The sequence below is a fragment of the Miscanthus floridulus genome, chromosome 7, assembly GCF_019320115.1.
Source record: "Miscanthus floridulus cultivar M001 chromosome 7, ASM1932011v1, whole genome shotgun sequence".
Taxonomy (NCBI): domain Eukaryota; kingdom Viridiplantae; phylum Streptophyta; class Magnoliopsida; order Poales; family Poaceae; genus Miscanthus; species Miscanthus floridulus.
The window spans coordinates 12,827,307-12,854,074 of NC_089586.1; the positions used below are offsets into that span (position 1 = coordinate 12,827,307).

The 26,768-nt window shown below is 45.4% G+C and overlaps 1 protein-coding gene and 1 pseudogene across 1 annotated transcript; one reads left to right on the forward strand and one right to left on the reverse strand.

Moving 5' to 3' along the window:
- Window positions 1-7,884: 7,884 nt before the first annotated feature.
- On the forward strand, window positions 7,885-10,683 carry LOC136465080 (probable LRR receptor-like serine/threonine-protein kinase At3g47570; annotated as a pseudogene).
- Window positions 10,684-21,856: 11,173 nt separating this feature from the next.
- Window positions 21,857-24,311, reverse strand: LOC136465081 (uncharacterized). Its single transcript, XM_066463962.1, has 6 exons — window positions 24,011-24,311; window positions 23,488-23,769; window positions 23,179-23,265; window positions 23,012-23,064; window positions 22,452-22,633; window positions 21,857-22,373 (listed from the first exon to the last, which is right to left on the reverse strand). The coding sequence occupies exons 1-6, from the start codon at window positions 24,309-24,311 to the stop codon at window positions 21,857-21,859; spliced, it is 1,422 nt and encodes a 473-aa protein (XP_066320059.1).
- Window positions 24,312-26,768: the final 2,457 nt, after the last annotated feature.

A 26,768-nucleotide genomic window follows, 5' to 3' on the forward strand; every position in this document is an offset into this window, starting at 1 on the left:
GATCCTCGCCGTTGTCATAGTGTCCACCATGACAAGGGTGGTAGACACGTCTAGCCCCATATCTCGCATCACCACGAGCATGCCTGCGGGCATAGAGGGTGTCACGCGTGTCACGATGAAGGCTGAGACACTCATGCACCGGGACCACGACGCGCGGCCTACCGCCTTATGACACCTGGCGGACTGATGCGTCCTTGTCGGGTCTCTCTGAGGGCATACGGTGGCTGGCGTCAAGCTCACATCGTCGAGACATTGACCTCTCGGTCTACTGCGCCGCTGCATGCTCGAGTTGCGTGCAAATCTCACGATAGGCCCGACGATCCTCAGACGTCGTGGGCCCCAGAAGCCCCTAGAGAAAGGCCACCATAGCCGTGATGTTCTGGCTTGCCCAGGCGAAGTGTGGGAGTGCTTCATCATCCTCAATGATCCTCTAGTTCATGTCACGGGCCATGGCACATGCACGCCCACTGTCTCTATGGTGCTCAATCTCTTGCTCGAGCTTTGTGCGTTCCTGCTCGAGCTAGAGTCACCCTTTCTCGAGCTCTTGGTGCCAGGCCTTCAGCTGCTCTACCCGTATACAAGGTGGGGACCCTGCATCCCCCTTGACCTCATCATTGAGGTCATTCGTTGGGGTAGCCTCTTCCTCGTGGATGCTTTCGACGTGTCCCTCAAGGGTACCTGCCTTGAAACATTCACGAGAGGGGTGATGGCTCCCCATGCTGGAGTTAGAGGTGGAGGGTGACTCTGTTTCTCCCATGAGGAGGTCGTGGAAAGACTCCATGACATATTCAATCATCCCCATGAACTTGTCATTCGTGGAGGATGGAGGTGTGCGTTGTGTCACAAGGTGGCCAATGGTCTCTACGGCGTTGCGGAGACCAGACGGGAGCGCTGTCGGGGCGCTCTGGATGAGGTATTCTAGGAAGAGCGGCTCTCCTCCAGCAAGCTACACCTTGACAATGGTGAACAAGAAGGTGAGGTGGCGTAGGTCCTCCCGGGATGGTTGGGGGCCTAGGAAGGCGTCGAGTTGGCGCTCTAACCTCCCATAGTCAAAGTCGAGGAGCTGGTCGCTCCTAGGGGGCATGGGCCTTCGGTGCGTACAGCTACCGCTCCTCAAGTGCCTCGGTGATCGAGTCGAGGCCAGTGGAGTGGAGAGGTTGGACGATGAAGGGAGCTCGCACCAGCTCTCCCTCCATCGTGACGATGAAGTCCAGGTTCCCGAAGCGCACATGCATGCCCGAGACTCAGCTGACATCGTGACTAGCCATCCGAGGCCTAGTGTGGATGTCGAGACGCGCAAAAGGCGCCTACCTGGCGCACCAACTGTCGGTGTTTCGAGTTACCACCAACGAGTAAATTTCTAATATTGTGCGTCTGGCTCGGATGGTGTGCTTAGAGGACACAAGGTTTATACTGGTTTGGGTAGAAAATCCCTACATCCAGTTCATTGCTGCTGCTAGTGTTACTAGCACTGATAGTTTGTAGTAGGGGTTACAAACGGGTGAGAGAGAGATAGGTCCTAAGTCTCTGGTGAAAAGAATGAATGGGTGCTGAGAGCTCGGTCGCTGCTCAGACGTGTGCTTGTGTCATGTTCTGATCGGTTCATGGTCTAATGGGTTCGTCTTGAATTAGATCTTGATGAGTTGATCCCCTCCATGGGGCGCCCTGCTTTCCCTTTTATAGGCCAAGGGAAAGCACATGTTACAGCGAAGGAAGGAGAAGAAACAGAGAGCTTAGCTTCTAGGATTGCTGGGTCCTTCTCCATCATGCGGGTCTCGCTGACCCTATTGATGTTAACAGGGATGGCTCCATGTCGTGGCTCTATCCGTCACTGGCGCCATACGTAGGCGTCGTCTGCCGGTCATGGCGTTCCATTCTGGCGCAACGAACGTCGTGGTGAGCTGACGAGCCTGTCGGTGTTCGTTCGTGGGTTAGGTAGAACAACACTGGTACGCCCAACGCTGTTCATGATATGAATCCTCTGGTATGGCCTGTCATGACCACGGGCTACATCGGGGCATGCCGGTCTCTTCCCTGGTGTCAGAGCTTTGACCCAGGCCCATACGCTTAGACCTAGAGTGGTTGGCGGCGGTATGGGTCTCTATCGGGTGAGACGGAGCCCACGACCTTGGGGTTGGGCGAGGCAGAGCACGAATCCAAGGGTCGGGTGAGGCGGAGCCTACGGCCTTGGGGTCGAGCGAGGCGGAGCGCAAACCCAAGGGTCGGTCGATGGGGTCCGTGACCTTAGGGTCGGGCGAGGCGGAGCCCATGGTCTCAGGGTCAGGCGAGGCGGAGCCCTCCCCAGAGGTCGGGCGAAGCGGAGTCCGCCCCTAGAGGTCGGGCGAGGTGGAGCTTGCACGTCTAGAGGTCGGTTGGAGCTGTAGTCGCGCTCTTGACTGCTCGGATGAATCAATGTTGATGGTCGTTAGCTTCTCATCTTCGGGTACCCTAGTATTGGTCCTCGACAAGTGTAATAGCACTTCAGGGCATTTGTGGGTCCTAGGGTGTCCTTATAACCTTGGGATACAATGTGTCTAACCTTGTGTCCTTACGACACTACGTAGATACCTTATGTCTTTGTGTTGTGACTAAGACCTATTTACAATAATGACATGCGTTAGTCGTTTAGTATGCCTTGGTGCCAACCTCTATTACAAATTTAGAAAACAAACAAAAAAAATCAGTTCCAATAAACTCTCCAAACCACTCCATCTTTTTTTCTTCCAAAACCACCCTTCTTGCTATCTAATTTGGGAGAGGCTACATGGCTCTCGAAATGCAATATATGGTAGGGTTTATAGAGCAACTCCAAGAGACTTTATATCCTTTCTTACTGATAGGAATAAAGATTCTCATGCAAAGAATGCTCTCCAACTAGTCCTTTAAATAAAATCTAAATATTGTCGTCCTCTACTCCGAATTTCTTGCTAGCCAAAGATTGAGAGCTAGATTGACTCTCTAAGGCCCCATTTGGTAGTGCTCCGACTCCGACTTCTTCTGGCTCCTTACAAGGAGCCCTACCAAATGGGCATTAAAAAATGGCTCCTTGCAAGGAGTCCAGAGAAGCCAGAGTCAAAAAATTGCTTTTCATGTTACAAACTGCCACCGGAGACAACGTTTTTGCAAGACTTTTTTTCTAAAATGGCTCTAATTCCAACAGAGAAGCTACTCCATATGAGGAGCCGGAGCCGGAACCGGACCCTCTTAGGAGGAGCCGGAGCCCTACCAAACGAGCCCTAAAGTACACACAAGATATAAAAAAGCTATTGGAGGGTGAAAGACATAGAGAGTGATTTGTATTCAAATGACTTAGAGTGTGAGTTTAAGAAAGACTCTTGGAGATGCTTTTATGATTTTTTTCATATGAAGAAAATTATTATAAACTATTGGAGTATAGAGAATAAAAATTGAAGAGTCTATTGGGGGAACACAAGGGATATACAAAGAGACTATTCATTGAATGGCTCTTCAAACATAGAGATAAAAAATTATAGTCTCTTGGAGTTGCTCTTAATTTGACATCAATTTTTCCTGTGTGCGAGGACAGTATTTTGCAAAAGTAGTTGGGCTGGAATGTAATTCATTATGGACGATTGGATTCAATATATAATAAGAAGTGGACTTGAACAGTCGTTGCATCCACAAGTTGCTTGACCACGCCAGAAATAGTTGAAATGGATATTCTAAAGTGGTGTGGGCCAATTTAAACAAACAACGGACTTGTTTTGAAAGGAAACGGCAAGAAAAGTGACGAGATAGCATGTTTGTTGTTTGCACTGCACTTGTTTCGTACTTTCGTTGCACAGACAAGTCTGCACTTGAGATGTGACGCAATTACGCGAGGCAGGAAATTCTTTGCACCTATGGCCGCCAATAGCCAAATGCTTTAGTAGCATGCCTAAATCCTTGGTTTGACTCCTCTTAGAAGCAGATTTAGTCTTTTTTTTAATTAAGATGTTGTATCCTGAGGCAGATCATATCTCTGGTTGGTTTAGTTTTTTTCTTTATATTATATATGCCTGCCAATAATGTTAAAACAAGAAATAATTTGTTCCAAAATAATTTGGCTGTTCTATATCAAAGTTACCAAGTAAATAAGACGGATTATAATATTTAGAAAAAACAATGAATTAGGAGTACCTAGAGCCAGTTTGGCAGGGCTCTGGCTCTGACTCCTCTCGTGAAACAACTTCTCTGTTGGAGCTGAAGCCATTTTTGGAAGCGTTTGACAAAAACGGCTTTAGTGGTAATTTTGTTATAATTTATATCCAGTTTGTGAGAAGAAACCACGTTTTTACTGTTTTCGCTCCTCAATAAAAATGACTGCAGCCGAGCTTCCTGCAATGATGATCCATTTCAACACCCACCATTTTGCCACGGCTTTGCGGTAGGAGCTGCTTGGAGCCGAAGCCGGCATCGTGATGCCAAACTGTGGTTCTCGAAGTTATTTTGAATCCTCACAAGAAAAATGTAACAACTAGATGGCTAAGAGGCTACCATGTGGCAAATGACATGGCAGACAACATGGCAAATGGTGTGGCAAAATATTAGTGATGAATTTAATGGTCATAATTAAGTTATTAAAAGTCCCATGTATCAATCTAAGCCCATAACACTCTCAAGACTCAAGCTCATTTCCAAGAAATGTGGGCTAGGCCCGTGTACGCCCAAAACAAAATCCACACTTTTACCTACAACTAGCAAATATGCACGTGCGTTGCAACGGGAAGCACCATTGGTTGCGTAATCACTATGCTTTTGAATTTGTCTTGGTATTGAATTCCATATTATGCCAAGAGTACTGCTCTAACTTATGTATGGGTATAGGTACGCGAGATACTGTCGGACCATCAAAATGCTCTGTATTAAAATTAGCTTTGAAATCGAACTCCGTACCATGTACTTTCTTGTATTAAAATTGTACAAGTCGTTTGAGCTTTTTCACATAGGCGCCTTGGTGGCCTGCGACTCGTGCCATTTTGGGCTCATGGCCTTGCGCCGCCTGCGCACCTGTGGCCTCAAATTTTTTGTGTTTGATTTGATTTATTGTCAATTTGAATTGTGCGTGTTGTATTTGTGATCATAAGGGAGATTTGAGGTGATATGGACTTAATATTCTATCCACGACGACGTTCGAGTTTGAGTCTTATTTTTGTCATGATTCCTTTTCGGTATTTTTTTACACGGCTTTCCTTTCACGGTAGCTGCAACGAAAATCGATGTCCTGAAATCATATTCATACTATTGTTGGACATGAGTTGTTTTAACTCGTATGAGCACGAATCATCAGTTTGGGCCACTACGAAACACAGAGGGCATAAGGGCAGGGTAGGCTTGTCGAATTGGATTTAGATTTGGTTTGTTGACATATTATTGACATGTAGAGGATGAATCCGAGGTGAGTTTCTAGAAGCAATGGAAGAAGAAATTTTTGTTCTTGATATAGATATATAGATATTATAGATTAGATTGGATGACAAATTGCTTAAGCTTCCGATCACGATTTGATTAATTGGATTATGGGCAGACCAGGTTGTAATAGTATTAAGTTTGACTCCTAACCAAATATATTATAACAACGTAGCAATGAATTTCACCTCTGTTAAGATGGTCTCAGTTTTATGGGATTTGCATTGAAGGTGAAACACTTTTATGTGGTAAGGTTAGAGGTTTTATTTTATTACTCCGTACATATTAATTACATATGGAAAATATTATTTGGTCTTACTCTTACTGATCGATCTGCAGCTTGGATATTGTCAGTCGGCAAGAACCTGGCAGCCTGCTGTGAGTGTTGATGATTGTGCTTCAGTCAGCAAGAACCTGCTGTGGTGGGAACTTGACAACCTGCTGTAAAGTTGGCGAGAACTTATATTGCTGGCTTACCAGTTGAAGCTTGTAGATCAAATTAGTTGAGAACCTGACATGGTGCCTTGTATATATCTATATTTGTTGAATTGTCCAATTCTATTCGGACTGGGAACCCAATTGTACTGGGACTGATGAAATTCAACTCGGATCTCATATATAACAGGACTTTGTGTCCTGATACAAGTACAATTTGAGTCCTGTTTTTGGTTTATATTTAATAATAGTTCTTGTATCACATTTTTAATTTTTAATTTAATTTAATTTAATTTGATTTTAATATTATATTATATTATATGTGGGTGTTCTGTGCATATATCTCTACCTGTGGTACGTTGCTTTTGCTTTTCATGCCCCTTCCATACAGCAACAAAACTGATAAAAATTTTCCGAACACGCAAACCAAAGCCGAATACAAACTGGAGGCACGCCTGGACTCAAACCTGGACTTTCACCACGTAGCCTTCATCCTTTATAGAGGGTTGGATAGGATTAGGATTCTTACCCAGGTTACTCAGAACTTAAAGGATCTATTTGCATTATGATTTAGATTCATATCTATCCAGGTTACCTTAACAAAGTCTACGTATGTTATTATATATATAACAGGAGAGGTGTAGAGAGACGAACGGAAATAGTTTTCACATTCTCGAAGTTAGTTAGAGGAGGTCATACAAAAAAAAATGGGTACAAAAAAATAGGCTGAAATTTTACCTCTTTATTATTATTATATATATAGGTATAGAATAAATACTAGGCCAAATCCCATTTCGATTGAAAGTGATAGCCTTGTGTAATTCTCAAAAAATATTTGTTAGCTCTAATGGATGTGATCTATAAGTAACTTATGAAGCAGCTCAGTCATTAGTGTATATTGGCATTCGTCAAGCTTCGACCTTTTATATTATTTCAACTAGGTAGATAACAAAGAATGTCAAGAAGAACATGGCTTTTCTAGATGCATAGCTATGCATCTAGACATAACAAAGAATGCCAGGAAAAACATTCCAAGTAGTACCTAGCCGCCAGGAAGAATATTCGAAGTAGTACCTAGCCACTTCAAATATGGTTTGCTAAAAATTATATTTCATGGTTAATTTGACAATACTGTGTAATCTAAAAAAAACAACAATAGTTCTGGAAGTGCGTCTCTATCCAACATCTCCATGTAAGCTGTGTGCTTTTTGTATCACTTGGAGTAAGTGATCCAATCAGTTTGCCCGAATGGTTGCAAAGTTTTGCTTCTTCTGATAATTAAAATTCTATATTTATTCTTAAAAATACTATCTCTGTCCTAAGAAAAAAATGTTATACGATGAGTCTAATGATACTTATTTGGTTATATAAATATTGGTGTGTTTTTTTTTTATTTTGGATAAGCCTAGAATAGTTTAGTTTTGGATAAAACTAGATTTTTTTTTAGACAGAGGTAGCATGCATTTGTTTGTCCCAAATGTTATAAGCTTGGTACGTGTATAAAGTTAGTACATAACTATTCCCATGTTATAGTTTGTTTTAGCCCAAACTTCTCTAATTTCGGCTATGATTTTAGGGGTAAATATTAAGCCCCTTTTAGGACAAAGAGAAATAATAGGAATTGTGAAGGATATCAGTCCTAAAGAAAAAATTCCTTTATGTCCCTTTGATAAATGATTAAACCCTATGAATTTCCTTTGGATTTTCAGAGCATGTTAAAACCATAGGAATTTCGGATCGGAAGAAAATTAGCATATAGTATTAAACCTTATGAAAACTTTCCTTTGTGTTTGTCTCTTGAAATTCATGTATTTTTTCTGTGTTGTATTGAAAGGTCGTAATATAAACTTTTCATGTAGTTTGAATTCCCATAGGATTCTAAGTTTCATTCAACTTTAATCCTGCATTTTTTTTCTATTTCTATATTTAGAGAGTGCGCGAGCGGGAGCGAGAAAGGAAGAACACAGGCCACCAGGCAACCCGACCGAAGCAAGCAATACACGAGTACGTCATGAACGATACGGGGCATGAGCATGACTGATGACCCTTGTCCTCGTCTCCGTCCTGACGATCGCCGCGGCAAGCGACGAGGCGGCGCTGCTAGCTTTCAAGGCGGGGCGCGCTCGCCTCGTGGAACAGCAGCAGCAGCGCCGGCGGCTTCGGCTTCTGCAGGTGGCACGGCGTGGCGTGCAGCCGCCGCAGGCCGACGCGCGTGGTGGCGCTGAGCCTGCCCTCGAGCGATCTGGCCGGCACGTACGCTCTCGCCGGCCATCGGGAACCTCACCTTCCTGCGGCTGCTCAACCTGTCCTCCAACGGTCTCCATGGTGAGATCCCCGAAGCCGTCTCCGGCGTCTCAGGCCGCGGGCCCTCGACATGGGCCGCAACTCCATCTATCTCCGGCGCGCTCCCGGAAAGCTTGACGGAACTGCGCCTCGAATACAACCATCTCGGCGGGCGCATACCGGCGGATCTCGGTAACACGTTCACTCGCCTCCAGATTCTTTGCGTGTGGGAGTGGGAGTGGGAGGTTGCACTCGAAAACCAGCTTGAGGCAGACGACAGCAAGGGCTGGGAGCAAACTGCAGCCAGCTCCAACAACTCACTCTCAGTGATAAACTACTTCAGCGGGGAGCTGCCACCGTCAATTGTAAACCTGTCAGCGACACTGCAGCAGCTCTATCTGCACAATAACAGGCTCTCCGGGAGCATCCCAGAGGACATGGGCAACTTGATCGGCTTGGACCTACTCTCTCTGGCGTGCGTGATACCCGAAAGCTTTGGGAAGCTAACCAACTTGGCTACGCTTGACCTGCACAACACTAGCTTGTCAGGCCTCACACCATCTTCTGCTGTTGGGAATCTTACGAATCTGGTTTTCCTAGATGCACACAACTCAAATTTCGGAGGTCCAATTCCAGCGAGCCTTGGGAAGCTACAGAAATTGTACTATCTGGATCTGTCACACAACCGTCTTAACGGCTCCATCCCAAGGGAAATCCTTGAGTTGCAATCGCTTTCTTTGTTACTGGACTTGTCAAACAATCTTCTCTCCGGACCCATTCCATCAGAAGTCGGTGCCTTGGCCAACCTAAACACCTTGAGTCTGTCAGGGAACCAGCTCAGTGGCAACATACCTGACAGCATAGGAGACTGCGAGGTGCTGGAATTCCTTTTGCTTGACAGCAACACGTTCGAGGGAGGCCTGCCTGGATCTTTGGCCAAGCTGAAAGGGCTCAACATATACTTAACCTTACCGTGAACAGCCTATCTGGTAGGATCCCTGATGCCCTGGGTAGCATTGGCAATCTGCAACAGTTGGGTCTAGCGCACAACCATTTCTCCGGACCAGTCCCGGAAACCCTACAGAATCTGAAACTGCTGTGGAACTTAGATGTGTCGTTCAATAATTTGCAAGGCAGGTTACCGGATGAGGGTGTTTTCAGAAACCTGACGTACGCAGCGGTTCAGGGGAATGACGGGTTGTGCGGTGGGATAACAAGCCTTCAATTGTCTCCATGCCCCACTCTTGCTGCAAGCCTGCAAGCATGAACCAAAAACGGTGGCCCAGGATTCTTAAAATAGCTCTGCCGATCACAGGAGCAGTAGTCATGGCATTTGTTTCGGCTGTTGTTCTTATTCTGGTACGACAAAACAAGCTGAAACAAAGACAAAACAGACAAGCTACATCAGTGGTTAATGACGAACAGTATCAGAGAGTTTCGTATTACACATTGTCAAGAGGAACTAATGGATTTTCAGAAGCTAACTTGCTTGGCAAAGGAAGATACGGTTCTGTTTATAGATGTACTTTAGAAGAGGAAGGTGCAACTGCAACCGTAGCTGTAAAAGTGTTCAACCTTCATCAGTCAGGATCTTCAAGGAGTTTCAAGGCTGAGTGTGAGACTCTGAGAAGAGTACGCCATCGCTGTCTCCTAAAGTTTGTCACTTGTTGCTCGAGTGTTGATCCACAAGGTGAAGAGTTCAAGGCGTTAGTTTTTGAGTTCATGCCCAATGGTAGCTTAGATGATTGGATCAATCCGCAGTCGAGTAATCCCACTCCAGAAAATACCCTCAGTCTTTCACAAAGACTTTGCATAGCTGCTGATATATTCGATGCACTTGACTATCTTCACAACAACAGCCAGCCACCAATCATCCATTGCGACCTGAAGCCAAACAATATTCTTCTTGCAGAAGACATGACAGCTAAGATTGCAGATTTTGGCATATCAAGAATCCTACCTTTAAGTACAATAGTAAAAATTATGCAAAATTCACAAAGCTCAATTGGAATCAGAGGCTCCATAGGTTATATCGCACCAGGTAATTGAAAATATTGCGGCATTGCTGTCTTTATTCCCCCCTCCTCTCACCCTCTACCATAATTTCTGGCAAAGGCGACAGTGTAACTATATATATGTTTGCAAATATTGCAGAGTACGCTGAAGGTTGTGTGGTATCTGGACTAGGTGATATTTACAGCCTAGGAATATTGTTGCTTGAAATGTTCACGGGAAGGAGCCCTACTGATGACATGTTCAAGGATTCCCTGGACCTGCACAGGTTTGCTGCAGCTCTGTTCCTGACAGAGCCCTGGAGATAGCTGATCAAACAATCTGGCTGCATGAAGAAGCAGATGATAATGAAGACCTGATCCATGAAAGGACAACAAGAAGTATGGTTCGGCAGTGTTTGGTGTCTATCCTTAGGCTTGGCATATCCTGCTCAAAGCAACAGCCCAGAGAGGAAGAGAGCGCGTGTTGTTAGCAGATGCTGTGACAGAGATGCATTCAATCAGGGATGGGTATCTCAGATCTCGCTCCATGATTGAGAAATGAGCACTCAAATGAAAGGTAGCTTTGCACTCAAATGTGTCTAACCAGCCTGTGATGTGAGTCTCATATATATAAAACAATCCATATTACGCTAAAGACTACCTTTGGGTTCAGACTCTGACAATCTATGTGGTAGCTTTGCAATGTTGTTCTTTAGAAACCTAATAACGTTGCCCATGCTGATTGAAAGAGGCATGCACTCAATAACAAATGACAATAACTGTTGATTTTTTGAAGTATGATATTTGTAGAGTTTTTTGGAGGTGTGCTTAAGTTTTCACAACTGCTATTCACACATCTGATGGAGTACAACTATCTCTAGTTTTCAGTTCTATTTTTTCTTAGTTATATATAGTGCTAATTGGAATATGAAACTTTGACAACTGCTATTCAAACATATGGTTATTCAGATTTTTTTTTTTACAAATCAGCATATTTTTTATGAATGGTGTAGTTAGAGGTAGGTGAGACTTAAGACGACGGCAGAAAAATATATAAAGATGAGACCATGCTTGAAGGTATACATATTTCAGCATGCAAGTATTGGAGCCTTACCTATAGTAAAGCCCAGGTGGCCAGACGAGTCATTCATACTTCACCAAATAGTTGTTTTTCTAATTCTCAGAACAACCAAAAATTTAAGATACAAATAATTAAAAAATGAATCTAGCTTGCAAGGATGCATATTAGTTTTTCCTTGCCTAAATGGTAACTTATTATGAGCAGCATAAAACTTAATAAGGCTGTGTTTAGTTTGTGAAATTTGGGAATTTGGCTACTGTAGCACTTTCGTTTTTATTTGGCAATTAGTGTTCAATTATGGACTAATTAGGCTCAAAACGTTCGTCTCGCGATTTCCAACCAATCTATGCAATTGCTTTTTTTTCGTCTACATTTAATGCTCCATGCACGTATCGCAAGATTCGATGTGATGGCTACTGTAGCACTTTTTGAGAAAGTTTTTGGGAACTAAACACAGCTTAAATAGATATCACCCATGCTCCAATAAGCAATGTACTCTGTTGTAATTTATTTATGTTGTGAGCTCATTGCTTACTCCTAAAGGGGAAGTATTGGTGACATCATTAGATCACTAAAATGGATATGTAATCAGCTTAGCTTTCTCCCCCCAATCGAACAAAGTTGGGACATAATTGAGGAGAGGTGCATTTGCGCCTGAGAAATAGAGGGCTAAAACAAGATGACGAGCACACCATTTCTGGATTGAGGAACGAAACACCATGAGAAGCGGTGCGTGGAGAGATGCTGTGCATCAGCTTTGATAGAGGAACCTCGATGTCCAGCCGCATGGCTGATAGTTACCATCCCAACAATTGCACTGAAATCATTGAACTCATGTCAATCTTTGTACAACCGATAGAGATGGGGACTATACAGAATCAGGAACCAAATACTGAAAGGAAAAAAAAAAGATGCATACCTTGTGCCCATTTCACCAAACACATTGAGGGCATCATCCATGAAAGCATCGACACCACCGTTGAGGTCGATGTGTCACACCCTTGGCCTCATCTGCATAAGCATCCTCATGATCAAACCGCCTCATGGTCAGTTGTGCCACTGCTGCACCATTAGCTTTAACTTGTTGGGCTATCATATGCTGTTCTGCAGAATAGTTGTCCATTGCCTGCCCCCTGATGTCCATTTGGGTTTTCATTTGTTGTTGAACCTCACCGATATCATTCACTCTGGAAAAGAGCAGATCAAACTGATCCATGACTTGCTCCATAAATTGCTTCTCCTCGTCAGCACTCTTGGACATGGTGTCCAACAGAATTTGAGTCTGCTTTGACGGTTTGAGTGGAGCCGTGATGCTGAATGGACAGGGTCCGAACAAAGAAGTGAATCAAACAACCGGTTTGGGTGGCCCCTCCCCGAGTGTTACTTGTCACCGACACCGCCGCCTGGGAGTGATGCGTAACCGAGGAATTTTACACGAGAACACTGCCTCGCAACCCAAGTTCATGGACACTCCCCCGCCAACGCCACCGCACCCAATCAAGTGAAACAACTACGGAATTTTATGCAAGGACAAGTGCCTCACAACCCTCGTTGTTCACCTAATCGTGCTAACTGATGAATAACAGAGCAGAATTGAGGTTGCTCACTTTGGTTCACACCGCCGAACCCACGATTGCCGAAGTAGTCCCCCAGTCGTTTGTCGAGCCGTAGATGGAGTAGATCAGTGTAGTCGGATGATGGATGAAGGTTTGGTGGAGGCGGAAGTGGTGGATCTCATGGTATACGATGCCGAAGCCGTCGCTGACCCAGCTCACCCCAAAGGAGGGACCTATGGGACCTCGCGTCGAACACCTCAAGGGTGTGGAAGGAGATCTACCTGCCCACCGGAATTTCGAGCTGTAGATCGAAGCAACGAGATCGAGAGAGTACCTGAGGAAGGTGGAGTGCTGCGATGGTGGTGGTTGGGCGTCGGACCACTGGATCCGCTGCCGTGGAGTTGTCGGAGTGCCGGGTAGCAAGCGGTGATGAAGAGCGGTCACGCTCGTCACCCACGCTGAGGATAGGTCGAATTCGATACCACTTGTCACGCCTTGGCCGTTGGCTAGTCACTGTTGACGTGAGCATGAGAAGGAGTACGGATCGAGGACGCCGGCAGGGCAAGCCCTCTGCCTTGGCGACTCAGTTTTTACTGAGTAGGGAGTTGTTGCCGGATGCGGCATAGAGTTGGGCACTTATGTGCCATTACAGACGCTGACCTCACAGGCCCACACGACAGCAGTTTGCTTACATAGAAAACGTAAAGGATAACTATGCCATCACATGACGCTAACGTCTTCCATCCGCCGGCCTTCTTCTTCACGGTGTGTCTTCAGGCACGACACGATGGTTTGCGGCAACGCGGAGCACATGGGAGCAAAAACGGACACGGAGGCTGGAAATGCCGTTGCTATCGGATTTTAGGCCTTTGGCGGCCCCACATGACGCAGGCGGGATGCACGAGGAGCCTGCCCGCCAACACCAGGAGCAGGGGCGTCCACGGCATGGCACAACGCCCGCGGGAGGAGGCAGCGGCTGCTTCCTTACGGGACATGGTCGGAGCTCGGGGACGAGGCTGACAGTGGTGCGGCTGGAGTCGGAGAGGCGGTGGTCGTCGAGATGGCGCAACTGGAAGTCTAATGGGAAGGGGTGGTGGGGGTACGCTTCCATCTCCATATCGCTGGATAACTGCAGTCCGCCGTCTGCAGCGTTCATTAAGCTCCACTGGCGCCGGGTAGGCGTAGGGAAGCCTTGGTGGCGGGCAGGGGTTGAGGCGAAGGGGCCGAGTCATTTGGTGAGGGGTTAGCGAGGATTTCCGAGCGTCTTTTTTCGCGGCTAGCCGCAGGGGAAGGCGGCAGGCGCAGAGAGGAGCGACGGGTGCGGCAGCGGCACCTGGCGGCGCATGAAAGCGGGGGCAGCAAGCCAGCAGTCCGAGGCGGGGGGTTTTTAAATAATTAGTTGCAATCTAGATGAATAATAATTACAAAATTAGCACTCTATGGGCATGGGCGTGGCTAGCGCCCGGACGCTTGAGCAACCCGTCTCTGTCCGCCTCGCTTCGACGTTGTGCCCACCGCTCCTCGTGTCCAGGCTGTCCGCCTTGCACGCACACCATGCCCCCGTCGCTGCGCCCCGCTCCTCCCCCTAACCCCCTCCTCTCTCTCCGCGTGGACAGGACCCGGGAGTCAGCCCCTAGCTCACTGCGGCCCCGTCCGCCGACCCCTGGCTCGTCGCGCCTCATCCTCTGGGTCGTGCGCCCATCACTCACCGTGCCCTCCGTGAAACACTTGCAACATGAAACACTAGATACAATATACGTCTGACACAGCTGAAATATTTGAAACATACTATTGCAACATATGTGGAAAACATATGCAACATTCAGATAAACACACATACAACATGTGTGTGAAACACAGTAACGTCCAAATAAAACACTTGAAGCATGTGTGTAAAATATATGCAACATCTAGATAAAACACATACAACATGTGTGTGAAACACGGTAACGTCCAAATAAAACACTTGAAACATGTGTGTGAAATATATGCAACATCTAGATAAAACACTTGCTACGTCTGAAACAGATGAAACATTTTGAACAAAAGCTTGCAATATAACTCTGAAAACACTTACAAAATATGCAACATGTGCAACATCCGGATTTACTTTTGCAACATCCATATGTAACAATTGCAAAATACCTTTGAAACATATGAAACACTTGAAACATACATTTACAACATAAGAGAGAGGAAGGCCAGGTCTGGTTGATTCCGGTCGTCGGGGTGAGATCCGATGATGAGAGAGCACCACCAGTACCAACACCAGTGGCGGCGCGCGAGCCCCCCCACCAGTAGCACCGCCCTTGGCTCGGGCGAGCGGGCGTCGCACGCTACGGGAGGGATCGGATGGCACGGCGCACGGCAGAAGTGAGAGGCGAGGGCGGGTGGGGCACGCGACGGGCGAGAGAGAGAGAGGAGCGATGAGCGAGCGGTGCAGGTGGGGCGCGCGACGGGCGAGAGCGAGCGAGCACGTGCAAGGTGGGGTGCGCGGCGAGAGAGGGCAGCAGCTAGCAGAGCGAGACACACGGCGTCTGAATGGGACGGACAACCGTAGCCAAGCATTATCATATGGGCGTTAAGCTTGGCCACGTCATTTCTGACCCTTTTTCACCTGGGTCCGCGCTCTCTGCGACAGCCTATACGCAGTTGACGCGTGTCTCCCGTAGTCCGTTGGCCATTCCGTCGTTTGTTCTGTCAATGCCTCAATGGGCCTGCTCGCTTGTTTGTTCCGTTCTGCAGCCCACTTGCTTGTTTGTTCCGTGTTTTCTCTAGGATGACACATGTCAAATGCGTATAGGCTCTCACACGGGAGCGAAGTGGTGCGGCACCATTGCATGGAAAATTTTTCCATACTTAATTAGCTCACGATAAATAAGATGGTGATGGATTAACCCATTCAGTTCTACAAACCAAACAAAAAGATGAATGAGTAGACGATCAACTTATCCATTACTCAAATCAAACACACACAAAATGATTCATGCGCTCAAGCCATCAATGGACTATTCGAGTATCAGTGATGACGCGCGAGTTCAGAGCTTGCTCCTCGTCCCCGACAATGGCCTGATGCTTGGAGCTGGAGCGGGAGATGCTACCGGAGCCTGAACTTCTGCACCTTCCCATAATAATAGATAAAATGGTTAAAAAAAATCACACTCTGAAGCTCATTTCCATGAAACGTGGGTTAGGCCCATACACCAAAAACAAAATCCACACTTCACATACAAATCAATATAGGCCAAATCCCATTTCGATTAAAAGTGATAGCCAATTCGTTAGCTCGAATGGATGCGATCTATAAGTAACTTATTGAGATATACCCGCCAAATAGCCAAATAGGACGACTACCCTGTGGAACCAAAATCAAACATGTTGACAACAAAGGGCTCTAATACTGTTTCAACTATGTAAATTACAAAGAATGCCAGGAAGAACATTCCAAGTAGTACCTAGCCGCTTCAAATAGGGGTTGCTAAAAAATATATATTTTATAACTAATTTAATAATATTTATTCGGTGTCATAGATGTTAGTAGTTTTTTTATTTAAATTTGATTAAACTTAAATTTGTTTGGCTCCTCGGTAAACTAGAATTATATGTTTTTTAGACTAAGGGGGCAGACGAGGGAATGAAATAGACAAAGAGTCAACACCAATGATTAGGAGCTTAAAAATAGACTTTTTGAGGACGCTTGGGGTGGATTGTACTTTTTGTACAAGAGTTAGGAGGGTGTTTTTTTAGAGACTAATCCTATAATAAAGAGTGGATTGTATTTTTTGTGCAAGAGTGGATAGTGCTTTTGTAGCGTATCTCGCAATTTCCAAATGGGGGCGCCGTGCAATCGTGCACACCACTCATTTCTTGTCAGTTCCGACAAAAAAAGGCCACCTGCACTGGGCCACTTTAGTCCCTAATCTCGCTGCACATGCGCCCTGATTTTATATCTCTTGGAGTAAGATGTTAATGTTATCGAATCTGTGTAGGATGTGTGCTTTTGTATCTCTTGGAGCAAAGTGATCCAATCAGTTTTGCTTCTTCTGATAAATAAAGTTTTTTTTTTCTGGTTACTAATGAATGACAGATTGAGCGCAAGGAATATTCTCAGAAGGGAAAACATGCATCTTGACTCTTATAATTGCGTTCTCTGTCAGTTGAGTTTGGAGGAGACAGTAACACATTTATTCCTGGAATGCACCTTTGCGAAAAACTGTTGTAACCCATTCAATATTGTCGCCTTGTTTAGTTGGATCCCAAAGTTCAAAAAGTTGCTACAGTACCTGTCACATCAAATGTTTGCGGCCTGTGCATGGAGCATTAAATGTAGACGAAAATAAAAACTAATTGCACAGTTTGGTGGGAAATTACGAGACGAACGTTTTGAGCCTAATTAGTCCATGTTTGAACACTATTTGCCAAATAAAAACGAACGTGCTACAGTAGCCCCAAAATCCAAACTCACCCAACTAAACAAGGGCTGTGTTTGGTGCTAGTTCAACCTTCCCTGAAGCTCTTCCTCAAATCAGATCTCAAATTAATAGTCACTTCTTCATAATTTTGGCTATCCTCCTCTGCTAGGCTATTTGGACGGCAACGAATGATTTCATCTCCAAGAATATGCCACCGTCCATCAATGCTGTTAAAGAAGTTTTCCTCAAGGAGCTCAAGTTGTTGACAGTTTGGGCTCAACTTGAGCTCCATAAATCAAACTAATTAAGATGCTGCTTCGTTTGATTTATGGACCCAAAATATGTTGTAATTTTAGATGTTTCTTTGATTTTCTTTCTGTCTTTCTTTGTCTCATGAACCTTTCTTTTAGCTCTTTGAACTTGTATTTGTTTTAATTTCTACTCCATCCGTTTCAAATTATAAGTCGCATTGACTTTTTTAGTTCATCCATTTTTACTATGTATCTAGACATATTATTTATTTAGATGCATAGTAAAATAGATATACAAAAAAAGTCAAAGCGACTTATAATTTGGAACGGAGGGAGTAACAAAATATCATGTAGGGGTGCAAACCCCTCCGGTTTTATCAATAAATAAATAAATAAATACAGCTCAATATTTATTCTTGAAAATACTACTGTCTAAAAAAATCTGCTGTAGGATGAGTCTAATGATATTTATTTGGTGATATAAATATTGGTGCTTTTTAAACTTGATTGAGCTTAAAATAGTTTGATTGTTGATAAAACTAGAATTTTAATTTTTTGAGACAGTGGCAACATTCATTTGTTTGACCCAAATGTTATAAGTTTGTACGTGTATGAAGTTAGTACATAACTACATTTTCAAATACATAGTATAGTTTGTTTTGGCTCAAACTTCTCTAACTTCGACTATGCTTTTAGGAAAAAATATATTAAGGCCCTTTTTAGAAGAAAGAAAAATCATATGAATTTTGAAGGATATCAATCCTAAAGAAAATTTTCATATATGTCCCTTTGATAAATGATTAAACACTATGAATTCCCTTTGGATTTCCATGCGATATGTAAAACCATAGGAATTTCGGAGGAAAACTAGCATAGGATTAAACCTCATTGTAACTTTTCTTATGTCTATCTCTCTTGGAATTCATATATTTTTGTGTTGTATTCAAAGGCCACAATATAGACTTCATGTATTTTGAATTCCTATAGGATTATTGTAAGTTTCATTGAACTTTAATACTGACATTTTGTCTATTTCTATGTTTTGATAATCTTACATTCCAAAGGGAGTGTAACGCGCGTGCCCCTTCCTTTAACTCTGATGTCACCGATCCTAACAAGTCATCCTCAGAACAGCTCTAAGAGACTCTTTATATCTTTCGTAATTCATAGAAGTAGAGAGTTTGTTGAAAAATGCTCTGCAATAGTCTCTTTAATTGGATCTCCAAATTAGACATCATCAATTCTGGATTTCTCGCTAGCTGAAGATAGATAACAATGATGGTTTTCTAGAGTGTGCACAAGATAAAAAAAAATTCTCATGAGGATACAAAGATATACAAAGTGATTTTTACTTAAATAACTTTCTAAACGGTGCCTTGAGAAAACTTTCTAAATAGTGATTTAAAGTGTAAATTTTAAAAAGAGTCTCGAAGATGCTCTCGTATCGCTGGTGCTAGCAAAGGAAGCTCATCGCAGGTGGAACGTGGAAGCGCCACCTGATGATCGTGACAACCCCAACCAGAGGCAACACATGAGTGGTGAGCCACAAAACTGGCCGAGTGCGCCGCTACTTTGGACCGTTCGCCTTGCTTTATTATAATAATAATATAGAGAGCAAAGTATGAGTTTGCTGGGTAGCTTAGATTGACTCCAACGAAGAGGACATAAATACAACATCTTTGGGTCATGCACAGTGAAAGCGTGGCCACCCAAAATTTATCCGTCTCCAACAGCGCGAGGGGACGCCGGGCGTGGACGGGGCCGCCGCTGCCGGAGGGGATGGCGGCCGCGAGCGCGAGCGCGAGGCCGGGCGTGGACGAAGCTGCCGCTGCCGGAGGGGATGGCGGCCGCGAGCGCGGGCGCGAGCTCCGCCGAGCGGGGCTCTGCCGGCCGCAAGCGCGAGCGCGGGCTCTGCCGGCCACAAGTGCGAGCACGAGCTCCGCAGGGCGCGGACGCGAGCGCGAGCGTGAGCTCTGCCGGGCGCGGGTGCGAGCTCCACCGGCCTCGGACCATCACTTCGCCTGCTTGCCCGCCGTCCGGCCGGAGCAACGCCATTCATGGCGAGCCGGTAGCCGGTGGCACAGCTCCCGCTTCGCCGGCCTATAAAAGGCGACGCCCACAGCCTCTTTCGTGACGCCGTCACGCGCCACCATTGTCTTCTTCTCCAATTCACAAATCCTCTCTCTCAGCTTCTCTCTCCCGAGGTGAAGTTCGCAGAGTCGATCTCCTCCTTGAAGCAGCAATAGACCGAGGTGGGTAGCCTCCATGCATCCCCTACCTCTCCTCTTCCTTTCCATACTCTTGGATTCAAGATTGGTGGCTGAAATCGCCGTCCCGACGGAGCTCAGGCAGCGTCCATGGCGGACGAGCAAGAGGACGCACGAGCATGCACTCTCTCAGTAGCACGCCTGGGTGGAGACGCAGAACGACGAAGAGAGGACACATGTTTGCGTTGCGCGTCGGTACCAACCCAAAATGCGTCGCTCATTTGGGTACTCCGTTGGAGGTTGTTTTTGTTGGTAAAAGCACTGTGAACAACCCATTTTTGAGTTTGGGTCACGCCGTTGGAGTCAGTCTTACAAGAGTTTCATGGCAGGTGTACAAGGAACTCCACCCTCTCAAAAATCAAACACAAGCCCTGTTCGGCTTACCTTAAATCTGGCTTTTTCGGCTTCTTTTTTCAGATAGAACATTGTTTTTCTCTCGAAACATTTCAACCAGAACAGTGTTTTTCAGCCACTTTCAGCCAAGTTTCACCAAGCTGAACGAAAAAAGGACCCGAAGACCAAAGACACGGGGAAATAGTGCTCACCTCGGACTCGAGTGCCTCGTGCCACCAACATTGAGGGCCTTTTGCTTTATCACTAGGCAGAGTTGTCTGACAACAGAGTCGCTCCTAGAAAGTGAGTCGCCACCACACCGCGCGTGGCGGTGCATGGCTGGCATCTAAACGCGCCCATTGTAAGGACCAATCGTCCCCCACAAGCCCACTCGTCGTCACCGCTTCTGTGTCTCCTCTACATGCCCACCGCCCTAGCACTATCGGTGTCCATCCAACAGCGGTCCCTCCCGCCCATGGTCGGGAACGAACACTTCCCTGTCATGCCCTGTTCACCTCCCAAAACAAAATTTTCAGTTGGATGAACTTGAACCTAGCAACAAAATTTTTTAGACTAAGGAAATCTTATTCCGATCTCTACGAGTGTTTTGTACTCAACCATCCATTACTACAAAGTTATAGCATGTCGCTGAACAAAAGGAACTCTTAAAGAACACCAAATTTAAAGAGATCGAAGTAAACCAATGTTAAACTAAGCGCTGGGAGATTGAATCGAAGCACTGCACAGGAATTGTGAAGAAATAGAGCGAGCACATTGTCTTGGGTTATTAGCACCACAGGTATGCGTTCTTATCCCGTTATCATTGGAAGTGCATAGGGATGGCTGCACCAGGGGAGAGAGACAATAGTATTTGTTCCTTATCTGCGTTGCACTCATCACCATGCACATCCAATGGTGGAGATCCAAGACACCAAATGTGTGAAGACAAAGGAAACTCCCAAAGAGCACTAGAGAGTGTTTGGCTGCATTAAAGTTTTACTGTAGCAGCTGAAAAATACTGTTCATACTGAAATTTAGTGAGAGAAAAATACTACTTCGGCTGGAAAAAAAGGCCAGCCAGCCAGTCGAAGCTGACCAGCCAAACACGCTGCTAGTCTGAAGAGATCTAAGTCAACTAAAGATATACTAAGCCTGATAGAGAATAGCCACCGGCCATAAATGCTCTCGATCTGTGACTCTGAAAAATAAGCGCGCCAAGGGAGCTAAGCTCCATCGATCGAGAAATTACAAAACTTAGGAGGAGATTGGATCGAAGTGCTGTACAGGAAGTGGTGAAGAAATGGAGTGAGCACGTGGTATATTCTTGGGTAGTTGGGTTATTAGATCCGTGCCAGCCAACTTGCCAACACCGTTCTGTTGTTTCTCTTTTACTACTGCAAGCACCACGGCAAAGTCATAATCGGACACACGCACACAAACAATGAAACAAACAAACAAACACAATTAAACTAACATGAATGCTAAACAACCGACGAGTGTTCTATATGGATTTCACACGTGATTTTGCAGCCACTGGATCTGAGGGCGGAGGAGGGCCGCAAATGGCCAGATCACCCCCCCCCTGCCGCCGCTGCCGCCTTCTTCTTCCTCCCCCACACCCGCGTCCGCCGTCTTCTTCCCCAACTCTGGTGCGGCGGTTAGGGTTTCGGCGCAGTGGCGGATCCAGGATTTTTGCATAGGGTATGCGCCGCAAAAAAAATCTTATACATTCGGTAAACCATATTATAATTCGGTAAAACGACGTCAAATCTTAATATAAATTGTTCAAATGAAATACAAATACTTCGAAATATAACAATAGGAGACTTACAATATTACTTGTTTATCCGCCGCTTTCTCAATGACATGAATGTCTCCATTATATCATCTTCATTAACTTGGAAGAAAATATCCCGCTCAATAAATGTGACTAGACAATCATCCAAAATAGTATCACCTATCTTATTCCTTGACTTTGTTTTCACTATAACCAATGCAGAAAATACTCTTTCAACACTCGCAGTTGCCACTAGTAAAAGCAATATCAATTTGAGAAGCAAGTACATCATATCATACACTTTGTGCCTCTTTATTTCAACAAGCTTAACTGAGAGATCAACAATGTTGTCTAGACCTTGGAAGCTAGCATCTTGTCGCATGTCATCAATATAATTATCAAGTTGTAATTCAAGTTTTAACAAATCATTGTTGGAGAAGTCCTTAGGATAAAATTCAGCCAATCTACGTACCTTCCGTGCATCAAAAGAAGCAAAGGAGTTGGAAGGACTGAAGGCTGACATACAAGAGAGTAGCTCCATATTGATCTCATCAAACCGATTATCAAGCTCTTGACTAATTTGATCAATGACACCAATGCATACTTCTCTTCAGAAATGGTCATCATTTGTTTGGTTTCGGGCACGAGCATACCGTGCTGATTTTTCATAAGACACATAAGCACCATCCACAGCAGGAACTTCAACACCATGTTTAATACAAAAAGAAGTGACATTCTGAAGAAAATTATCCCAACCATTAGACATCAACTCCTGCATTCTGCTCTTTGCCACATTAACAAGTGAGATTGCATTAAGAATATCTTGATCCCTTCTCTGCAAGCACTCAGATAACTTATTTGTATATCCAAGAATAACATACATTAAGTGCACAAAGAAAACAAACTCAAAGGTTTCAAATGCTCTAAGCACAAAATGTATCTTTGTCCAATCTTCCTTATATGCATTATCAGCACCAAGTTCAATGAGCACATCATGAATTGAGGAATATATAGTGATGAGGCTACATATAGTTTTGTAATGAGAGCCCCACCAAGTGTCACCAGGCCTAGGCAAACACATCTCTTGATTTAATCCACTCCCTAATTCAAGCTCACTACACTCTAGTGCTTTCTTGACATTCTCAAGCCTAGCATTTCGAAGCACATCATGACGCTTGCAAGAAACCCTAACAATGTTCAACAAGATAGATACTTGATCAAAAAAAGTCTTGCAGTCAATATTTCCTTTGGCAATAGCAACAAGAACTAGTTGGAGTTGATGTGCAAAGCAATGAATATAATAAGCGGAAGGTGATTCTTGCATGATTAAAGTTTTGAGCCCTTTAATATCTCCTTTCATATTGCTAGCCCCATCATAACCTTGACCTCTAATCTGCTGCATACTCAATCCATTACTAACAAGTAAAACTTCAATTGCTTTCTTAAGTGACAAAGAGGTAGTATCATCTACATGAACAACTCCAATAAAGTGCTCACATGGCCTTCCAAGTTTATCAACATAACGCAAGCAAAGAGCTAGTTGTTCTTTATGTGATATATCACTAGACTCATCAGCTAAAATTGCATAGGGCTCATCACCAAGTTCCTCAATTATTTTCTTTCTAGTTTCTATGGCACAACAGTGGATAATTTACTTTTGTATCTTTGGTCTAGTCAAAGTGCAATTACCTGGTGCATTGTTCAAGACATACTTGTTCACTTCTTCACTATTTCCTGCAAGAAACTTTAAAAGTTCAATGAAGTTGCCTCTGTTGCTAGACTCTTCACTTTCATCATGTCCATGGAATGTCAATCCTTGATGCAAAAGAAACTTGATACATCTAAGTGAATATGTCAATCTTTTCTTGTAAAGACGAAGCTCCTCCTCACTCCACTTGTCAATGTTATAATCAATTGCTACCTTGGGATTCATAAAACCAATGTACCTCTCTTGAGCTGCTTTTATGTGCCCTAGAACCAGAATGTTTGAGAAGTGTTGTGTTTCCTATATTCCAATTATTCCATCCATCAACAATAAAAGTTTTTGACCCACTGCCCTTCTTGAACAAGTAGCATATGAAGCAAAATGCAGAATCCTTCTTGACACTATATTCAACCCACTCATAATTATACAACCATTGTATACTGAATCGACGAGGTACGCCTCCAATGTTTCGGTAAGGAAAATCATGTATATAAGGTTTGCAAGCACCTTTAGTAATATATGCTCTACGGATTGCATCTTGATCATTAACAGGATAATCTTCAATGGGTAGCCTTTCACCTGGATCATATGGTAGGCGATTGATGTCATACGCCGGCGGCTTTGATGCGGGCGGTGGCGGTGATGCTAGCAGGGGCGAGGGCAAATGATCTGCAATTTCTTCAACTTGTACTCTATCTTCTTCTTGATTCTGCTCTTCCACAATATTTTCATCCGGAGGTGCGTTAATAGCAGCCGCCTTCTTTGCTGCTTTCTGAAAAAGGGATCGAATGTCTCCGTTTCTTTTCATAATTCACTATCACCTGAGGAACTGAGGAAGGACTGGCGATCAATTCTGTAGGCGATGGCGGCAGTCCAGGGCTCTAGGCCAGGCGAAGCGACGGGCGATGCCGATGCGCCGATGGCGGCAGTCCAGACTCGACAGGGAGACGGGATCGGCGGCAGTCCAGGCGACGCGCTATCCAACCTGCCTTCGATCGATTTGGAGCTAGGCCGGCCTAGCTACATGAGCATGGGAGGGAATCCGCTCCGCGTGACCGCGTCGGTTGCGAATACGAAGGGCACCGGACGCCGGACGGCTTGTTTTTTTTTAATTTTTTTATTTGTATTATGTATGGTTGACGGGTGGCCCACAGGGTGGTCCACTAGGTCTGCCACTGTTTCGGCGAGCTCTCCCCCTATTTCTTCTTCAACTCTGGCGGGTATAGAAGGGTCCGGTCGGGGGAGGTAGGTAGGCTTGGCGGTGAGGATGGTGCCCAGGCGGTTTAGGGGAGCTGGCGGTGGTAGCGGCGACCGAGAGGTCGGGGCGGGGGAGGCTCGCCATAGTTTGAGAAGATGGCAGCAGTGGGGGGGAGGGAAAGGAGGTGGCCGCCGTGGGCGCTAGGGTTTGCCAGAGCTCCGGTGCCCTAGGGCCGCGACTCTAGCGCGTCGTAGCTCCGGTGAACCCAAGGGCCCGTGCCGGGGCGGTGGTTGGCGGCGGGGGCGACGAGGAGGAGAAGGGTGGGGTGCTCGACGACAAGGGAGGGAGCGCCGGAGGAGGGCGCGGACGGCCGGATCCGCAAGGAGGAGGAGTGAAAGGTCCTAATATGGCTAGAGGGGGGTGAATAGCCTATTAAAAAATCTACAAATCAACTAGAACAATTTGATTAGTATGACAAATAGCGTAATGCAAACTTGCTCTAGCTCTACAAGGGTTGCAAGCCACCTATCCAACAATTCTAGTTGCAATGATTACTTAGGCACACAAACTTGCTATGTAATTACTCACTAAGAGCTCTCAACCTTGCTACTCTAAAGAGCTCAACTAGATGAATGTAAATAATAAAGCAAGCTCTCAATTCTAATTACACTAAAGAGCTTGTATCAACTAGTTTGCAAGAATGTAAATAAGTGAGTAGGGTGATTATACCGACGTGTAGGGGATGAACCGATCATACGATGAATATATAGCCAATCACCGGGAGAATGCCAAAGACAAGAGACAATCTATTTTCTCCCGAGGTTCACGTGCTTGCCAACACGCTACGTCCCCGTTGTGTCGACCAACACTTGGTGGTTCGGCGGCTAAGAGGTGTTTCACAAACCTTGTCCACACAATAGGACACCGCAAGAACCGACCCACAAGTGAGGTAACTCAATGACACGAGCAATTTACTAGAGTTACCTTTCGGCGCTCCGCCGGGGAAGGTACAACTCCCCTTACAATCACCGGAGATGGCCACGAACAATCACCAACTCGTGCTAATCCTCCACCGCTGCTCCAACCGTCTAGGTGGTGGCAACCACCAAGAGTAACAAGCGAAATCCGCAGCGCAACACGAATACCAAGTGCCTCTAGATGCAATCACTCAAGCAATGCACTTGGATTCTCTCCCAATCTCACAAAGACGATGAATCAATGATGGAGATGAGTGGGAGGACTTTGGCTAAGCTCACAAGGTTGCTATGTCAATGAAAATGTGCAAGCGAGTGAGCTTGAGCCGGCCATGGGGCTTAAATAGAAGCCCCCACGAAATAGAGCCGTTGTACCCCTTCACTGGGTAAAACGCGCTCTGACTGGACGCTCCGGTCATACTGACCGGACCCTGGACACAGCGTCCGGTCCACAGATGTAAGCCACGTGTCATTCTGAGTTAAACTTGAGCTGCCAGATCACAACGGCTATTAACTGACCGAACGCTCCGGCAAAACTGACCAGACCCTGAACCACCAGTGTCCGGTCGTTTACAGTAAGGGTCCAAATCCGGTTTTCTTCGATCGGACGTGTCCGGTCCACCTTGACCGGACACAGCCAGCGTCCGGTGCTAAACCCTAGTCACTGTGTTGCTATGTCAGTTTTGATCGGACGCAGAAACCAGCGTCCGGTGCATCTCAGGTCCAGCGTCCGGTGCAACACCGAAACTGGCGATCTCTCTGCCACACCTTACCGGACGCGCCGGTCCACCCAAGATCAGCGTCCGGTCACTCACAGTGGCTACCAATTTTTCTGTCTAGGGTGCCGGTGGCACCGTCGGACTGTCCGCACTCCGCCGGTGGAGTTTCTTGCCCTTGCACCTAAACTTCACTACCCTTGATCAAATGTGCCAACCACCAAGTGTATCACCTTGTGCATATGTGTTAGCATATTTTCACAAACATTTTCAAGGGTGTTAGCACTCCACTAGATCCTAAATGCATATGCAATGAGTTAGAGCATCCAGTGGCACTTTGATAACCGCATTTCGATACGAGTTTCACTCCTCTTAAT

Excerpts from the sequence above, each read along its gene's own strand:
- LOC136465081 (XM_066463962.1), bottom strand. The coding sequence starts at position 24,311 with ATGAAAAGAAACGGAGACATTCGATCCCTTTTTCAGAAAGCAGCAAAG. Across the intron at positions 22,634-23,011 it reads GCAAGACTTTTTTTGATCAA|AGAAGGGATCAAGATATTCT; the intron begins GTATCTATCTTG and ends GAGTGCTTGCAG. Across the intron at positions 22,374-22,451 it reads TCTTATGAAAAATCAGCACG|TCAAGAGCTTGATAATCGGT; the intron begins GTATGCTCGTGC and ends TGATCAAATTAG.